The sequence below is a fragment of the Rousettus aegyptiacus genome, unplaced genomic scaffold (genome assembly GCF_014176215.1).
Source record: "Rousettus aegyptiacus isolate mRouAeg1 unplaced genomic scaffold, mRouAeg1.p scaffold_m13_p_2, whole genome shotgun sequence".
NCBI classification, from domain to species: Eukaryota; Metazoa; Chordata; class Mammalia; order Chiroptera; family Pteropodidae; genus Rousettus; species Rousettus aegyptiacus.
The window spans coordinates 153,635,443-153,642,182 of NW_023416295.1; the positions used below are offsets into that span (position 1 = coordinate 153,635,443).

General features: G+C 40.9%; 1 protein-coding gene across 1 annotated transcript; it reads right to left on the reverse strand.

The window, feature by feature from the left end:
• Positions 1-2,298: 2,298 nt before the first annotated feature.
• Positions 2,299-5,758, reverse strand: LOC107516542 (proline-rich proteoglycan 2-like). Its single transcript, XM_016156363.1, has 4 exons — positions 5,678-5,758; positions 4,634-4,669; positions 3,534-3,835; positions 2,299-2,390 (listed from the first exon to the last, which is right to left on the reverse strand). Exons 1-3 carry the CDS (start codon positions 5,739-5,741, stop codon positions 3,555-3,557), a joined length of 381 nt encoding a protein of 126 aa, XP_016011849.1. The 5' UTR covers positions 5,742-5,758; the 3' UTR covers positions 2,299-2,390; positions 3,534-3,554.
• Between the last annotated feature and the right edge of the window lie 982 nt (positions 5,759-6,740).

Below are 6,740 nucleotides of genomic sequence, written 5' to 3' on the forward strand. Positions count from 1 at the left end.
CAGTGTAGCCTGTTCTGTGGAGGTTGCCCTTTTGGCCAAACCGAGGACTAAAGAAGCTATGTTGTTGCCCTGTACTGAGCCTGACCCTGCAAGGTAAGATGTGGGAAGGACAGGCCACCTGCTGAAAGAGCAGGTTGGAAGCTGTTCTGTCCAGAGACTGACCCTCGGTGAAGCTCTGGTGGGAGCCTGCTAGGCAAGGTTTCCACCCTCATGCCTCACATCTGATTTAGGATTTTCTGGAAGTTCTAAGCACCTCCTCCAAACCACACTACTGAGTATAGGAGTTACATCAGAGGAGGGGTGTTGGAGTGTTAGGGGCTGGTAGGGTGGGGAGTGGGGTGGAGAGTGTATGGGAGAATTTATCTGCATAGATGTGCTTTTGGTTGATGTGAGGTGACCAAAAGTTGAGACAAGAGTCATTTTTTCACCCCTCTGATGTACCTCAGGGCAAAAGCCCTGAATTTCTTTTGTTTGTACAATCTCAATCTTGTATCCTCAGTCCAGCAGGTCCCCTGTTCAACCTGAGCTCCTTTGCCATGATCTCCGCTTATTTTATTTACTTGCCAAACTTTTAAAATATTTTCTAGTGAGAGTAAAAGTAAACGCAATTGACTCTCTGTGTGTGTAATGGGGCGGCCCCTTCTCAAATGCCTAGGACAGCAGCCTCTCTTGGAATCCTCAGCGCATACTATAAAAATAGAAAAAAAAAATCCACAGCAATGTATAGCTAATTCAAATTTAGGGATAAAAAGATGATCTTGAAGATTTCAGAGAAAAATAGTCATATGCATAGAATTGAGAATCGGAATGATAGTGGAACCGCTGTGGAAGTCAGAAAATAGTAGAACAGTGTCATAAAAATTCTGAGCAAAAATAATTTTCAATCTAGAATCAACGTATATCCAGTCAGATTATTAATTGAGCATAGGTTAAAGTCATTCTCAGACATGAAAGATCTCAAAATATTTTGCCTCTCTTGCACTTATGTGCAAGAAGATAGGGTAAGATGTACTTTACCAAACAAGGAAAAAAACCAAGAAAGAGGAAGACATTAACTCAGGATGTATGTCATCCTACTTAAGAGGGAGAAAAGGAAAATTTCAGGACAAAAGCAAATTATCCGAGAGGGTGAGGGAAATTTTCTTTAGAAGGACTTCACAGGTCTGTTGGAGGTTTCAAGAAGCCTTAAATGTTTATAGAAAACCAAAGAAATGCAGAAAAAGGTAATTATTAATCGAGGAAAAACAGAATGTTTTTCACGGGAGGAAATGTAAGTGTAACGAACAGGTGATTTTAGGTACAGAGTATTGTTGACATCAAGAATGGAGGAGACCCCTATACAGAAAAGGCAAAAACACTTTCTCATTATAAAAATAGTCTCTACCAAAGATTCGTCAGCCCTGGAGCTGGGTGCCTGACTGTGGGGCTTACTGGAAGGAAGCAGACCTTCTCTGAGATAGCTTTTTATATCAGACTTGTCCACAAGGCAAATATTTGTTTACCAAATCTTTGCTTTTCTCATCCTCCTGTGAATCTTCTTCTTTCCCTTTGAAGCCCCAGACCCCTACTCACTTCCCTGTATCTCAGGAAGGCATCTGAGCCCCGATTGCCTGACCGCCTTTGAGTCTCCTGTCTTTGCGGGACTGGCTCCCATATGTATGTAATGAAATTAGTTTTTCTCCTGTTAATCATCTTATGTCAATTTCATTATTACTCCAGCCAATGCACCTTTGAGGGAAGAAGGACCCCTTGCTCCTTAAAATAAATACTTCATGTGTGGGACCTACAGAAGGGAACTGAGCAATGAGAAAAAAAAAAAATGTGGCTTCAAGGAAGAAGCAGCCCAAAAACACATTCACTTCTTCAGCAACCAGAAGCCGTAATTTTGGAAATTTTCAGGATTTCCTCAGCCTCTGCTGCTCCCTCACATTTCTTACATTTTCTGTGTTACCCTAAAATTACTTGAATATCAGGAAAATTTCTGAAAATAATTTAAAAATTGCATTTGTAATATAGAATCAGAGCAGAGAGGAACAATGAAACTCTATCACTGGGCAGCTTGCTTGTGGATTAAGTAAGGTGTTGGGGGAAGGAAGAGGCAATAGTAGGGTAAAAGAGGAGAGATGTATTCCTGCCCCTAAACGAGGAATGAACCAAAATGGTTTCTAGGAGAATGGCCCAGAGGATGCTTGCAGGAAGCCTCAACGAGAAGAGCTCTTGGATATTCCTGTGCTGTGTTCACAGCCCTCCACTTCCAGATTCATAGTCACAAAGAATGAGAAACGGCAATCAGAAGTTGGATGCTGATGATTTTATTGGGATATCAAAGTCAGACCGTATTATTCCAATGCCATGGCTCTCTTCAGCACTGCTGTCCTCATATCCATTTTCTGAAACAAATGAGCAAAAAAGGAAGTTGAGAGAAAAGACACGCCCTGGCAGGTATTTTCTGATTTCTTGCTGGTACTGAAGTGAAATAGGGGAGAGAGCACCTTCTCTCCCTCTCTCCTTCCCTTCCTCACGACTTTTCCTTCGGTGTTTCTATGCACCTAACAAATAAAATGTTCTGACTTGTTTCTTGCAAGATGAATAAAAAGAGTATTGCTAGGTCGTTTATGTTTTGGTAGCTATCGAAAATGTTCAGAGATATATTTACAAGGGTGGTGACTGTAGCCTATTGTGTAATACTGAAAACCTGAAAGCATCCTAAATGTCCATTGTCAGGGGGTTGGCTAAAGAAATCATGGCACAGCCACATAATGAAATAGTATACAATTGTAAAGCAAAATGGAAAAAAAAAGAACAGATCCGAAGATCAATATATCTCTATAAACTGATATGGAAGTTTTCTAAGAAATATGTTAAAGTGATCAACGTATAGATTTGGACATAAAGTATGATATCATTAGTGGAAAAAGAGAATCTATATGTTTAAATAGGTATACATTTTTTAAAGAGGATGTTCTAAAGACCTAACAGAGTGGCTTTTGGGAAAGGTAATGGGGAGGTCAGAAGAGATATGCCTCTAATATTTAACTTTATTGCTTCTGTTCTGTTGGACATTTTTTTTAACTTGAGCATATATCAGTTTAAAAGTAAATATTTTAAACACTAGATAACTTTTAGTAGCATAAAATTAAAGTATCGTTTTAGAGGGACACTTGACCTAAGAGACCTCGTGTGAGGCAGAACTGAGCAAAGTGTGGTCAGATGGACCTTGAGATGGGAAGCCATCGAGCCAGATGCGGTAAGGACCAAAGGGAAAACACTGCTCTACTTGCTCATGACGCGCTCATTTGAAGAAGCGCAATCACTGGGGAAAAGGCAACTTATGGGCGTCATTTCTCCAAATCAGAACGACCTTGGGCAACTTGTTAAAAATACAAGGTCTTGGTATTTATTTCTAGGATCTGAATAGGAATCATTAAAAATGAGGTCCAGAACGAAGCAATTTCTGTTTTGATTCATTGGCACACTAAAGTTTGAGAACTGTATGAGTTAGGACCTTTGATGGAGGGTGAACTTGAACATACCTGTCATCAAATTCGAAATGTCTAGTATCGCCAGCCTTGGCCAGGATTAGGTTGTCTGCCTCCTGGTCGGGATGGTCTCTGTTGATTTCCAGGAAAAGGTTGGGGAGGATTTTGCTGTTGGCCTCCTGGTCGGGATGGTCTCTGTCGATTCCCAGGAAAAGGTTGGGGATTATTTTGCTGTTGGCCTCCTGGTCGGGATGGTCTCTTAGCTTGGTTGTCATCATCTTGAAGGTATCTCGGTGGTGAATTTATAAGAAGAGGTGGTCCCTGATCACCCTGATCTGGGTCCTCATTTGAATTCTCTACATCAGAATAGGCATGGTAAGAAGAGATAAAATTAGTGATGAAAGACTCCTCTCTCATTTTGATCTCTGATTACATTATCACATAGTCCTTTTTCCCCTAGAACCCTCCTCTCAGCTACCAACCTCCCTCCTGCTCACTGCTTCCTTTTATTGTATTCTTCTTAATTTGTACATGCCAGTGATTGGAAGTCTTATTTCTTTGTTACTGAGACAAACAAATTTGGTAAAAAAAAAAAAAAAAAAAAAAGTTCTTGAATATCTTAGCATTTCCAGAGGAGAGTTTTCAAAAACAGAAGAGAAGCAAAGATAAATCAATGTCAGTTGTGTGGCCAGTTATATTTTGCACCACTGACATAACTTGTCAACCGTGACTCCAAGTCTGGTCGCTTGAGTCTCATATGGAAACTAGACCTGGTTCCTCAGGGTCAAAGGCTAAGATAGAGAAATACTGAGAGAAAGAGAGAGAGAGAGAGAGAGAAGAGAAGAGAAGAGAAGAGAAGAGAAGAGAAGAGAAGAGAAGAGAAGAGAAGAGAAGAGAGAAGAAAGAGAAAGTGATGGCCCACTCAGGGTTTACTGAATAACTGTGGCAAAGCTTTTTCAGCTATAAGGACACAATTGGGTGGAGAAATACAGAGAAAGAGGAACCAGGTCCAACCCCCCCCCCTTTTTTTTTTTTTTGCATTTTTTTCTTAAACTACATATTGATAGAGAAAAAAACTGGATTAGAGAAACGAAAAGTTTCTGAGGAAAAAAAAAAATGGAAGGAAAGTTGATTGCAGATTCATAGGCATTTACCTGGTGCTCCGGCATCATTTTCTTGAGAGGCGACATCTAGGAGAAGAAGCACAAGATGAAGTGAATCTTTCAGGGCTCACACGTGTTCTGCAGAGATAGGAACACTCCCAACCACGACTTGTCTATCCCCTCAGTTACCCTGTCAGCCACTGTTCATGATACTGTGGGAAAGGGAGGAAGATGCAAGGGTTGCTGTGCTGAGTATCAACCACAAACTAGAATAGGACATTTTTTGTCCTCCCTAGGATCTGTCAAACCCTAATGCTAATATAGGTTAAGTGCTGTGGTATTTCAATGTCGGCTCTCTTTCTTCATTATACACTTTACTTATGTTAACATGCTTTCCTAAGAGGAGTGACCACAAGCAAACATTTGGACTCAGTCTTCTACATATCAGTCATGGCACACTGAAATGTTACATGTGGGTGGGAGAAAAATGACAAAACGAGCCCCAGGATCTTTATATCTCCATGGAGAGAGAGAGAGAGGAATATTGTCGTGTTCTCTGTGTCTGAACTAGCTCCAATGGGGGCTTATCTCCTTCATTTACACGGTGCCCCCTGGACGGGCCACCGTCATCCACTGTCTCCTTTGCCCATTGTAACATCTTCGTGAGTGAACTTCCCTGTATCAGTCCTGCCATACCCTGTGGTAAACTTTTTCAGGAAGTCTTTTAACCTACCCTACTGATAAATTAGTGGCTACAATTATCATATAAAATAGTATGAGACCCCCTTGAAAGCCTCAACAGTATTCCATTTTTCAGTCACTTTCAGCGTAGTCAGAGAGACCTCTCTAAAAACACGAGTCTTACCTTGTCATTCCCTTATCAAAATTCTTTCTTGGGTTCTAATCATACTTTAACTAAGGTACAAGGCCTTAGCATGAAATGTGGACATGACTGGCCTATCTTTGTCTTAAGAACTGTGCGGCCCCATCTTTCCCCTCATTTCCCTCCCTCTCTACTCCCTTCTTCCCTGCAGTGTGGTCTCCCAAGCCCCAAGCAGAGTCATAGCACGCTCCTCGACCCCTTATTCTTTTTACCATTCTCTGCATTCTGAGCTGAGCCAAGGGCCAGCAACGCCGCTAAAAGGAAGACCAGCAGCATCTTGGAAGAAGCTCTGAAGTTGGTCCCAACTCTGTGCTGGGAGGAACCCAGACATTTCCTTTATAAAGACAAGCAGTACAAAGGTATCTTTGAGTTCCACACTGGTTGAGCCTCAGCACCGGATAGGTTGGATTATAATTTGTTCACATCAAGTCTACTGTATTCTCATATCATTTTGGGACTCAGTCCAACAGGATGGGGTAGGTAGGTACAACATGTGACTTAGGTAAAGTTTTCAAAGGAGCAGTGCCTATGCAATCAGTATAGATATGAGAATTGTTTTGTCTTTATTTGATTTTCAGTGTGTTTGTTGAAACTACTTTTCTGTTCTGTTCTTCCATTGTGGGGTGTGTGCGTGTGTGCGTGTGTGTGTGTGTGTGTGTGTGTGCATGTGTGTGTTGGCAGTGATCCTATAGCTGAAAGTGAGGATAAGTCAGAATTTATGGCCATAACTCCAAGATAAATGGGGTGCGTGTGTACCTAGGTGTATGATATTTAATTAAAACTTTTGATGCTATATTGCTCATTTCTGTTCAACTTTGAAATTTTGAGGAAAACATACACTTGGGCAAAAGAATGGAAGAACATTGACCTTCAGCTGCTCGGGTCCCCAGAGCTTATCCACGATTATCTGAATCTGGCTGTGATCTGGAAAGTCTTAGTGTGTAGAACGCAGTTGAATTAAAACGTTCTATTATTATTAGTATACCCGGGAGCTGTGATATTTAGTGAAAGCTAAGGTGGATGCAGAATCCACCATGAAATTTCTAGAATGGAACAAAACGAATGCACAGTTCCTAGAATGAATCATGCTATTTGATGTTTCTGAGATTTCTTCCACATTTCCCTCTTTTAGAACCTTTTATAAGATTTGGTTTAGGCCTTATTTTTTCTAAATGTTATTTTACCACCCTACTGATGAGTTAGTGGCTACAATTATCCAATAAAATAGTCTGTGACCCCCTTCAAAGCTTCAATTGTATTCTATTTTTCAGTCCT

Coding starts and splice junctions, on each gene's coding strand:
- LOC107516542 (XM_016156363.1), bottom strand. CDS start 5,741: ATGCTGCTGGTCTTCCTTTTAGCGGCGTTGCTGGCCCTTGGCTCAGCT. Junction 4,670..5,677: donor AGCTCAGAATGCAGAGAATG/GTAAAAAGAATA, acceptor TTCTTCTCCTAG/ATGTCGCCTCTCAAGAAAAT. Junction 3,836..4,633: donor AAATGATGCCGGAGCACCAG/GTAAATGCCTAT, acceptor ATTCTGATGTAG/AGAATTCAAATGAGGACCCA.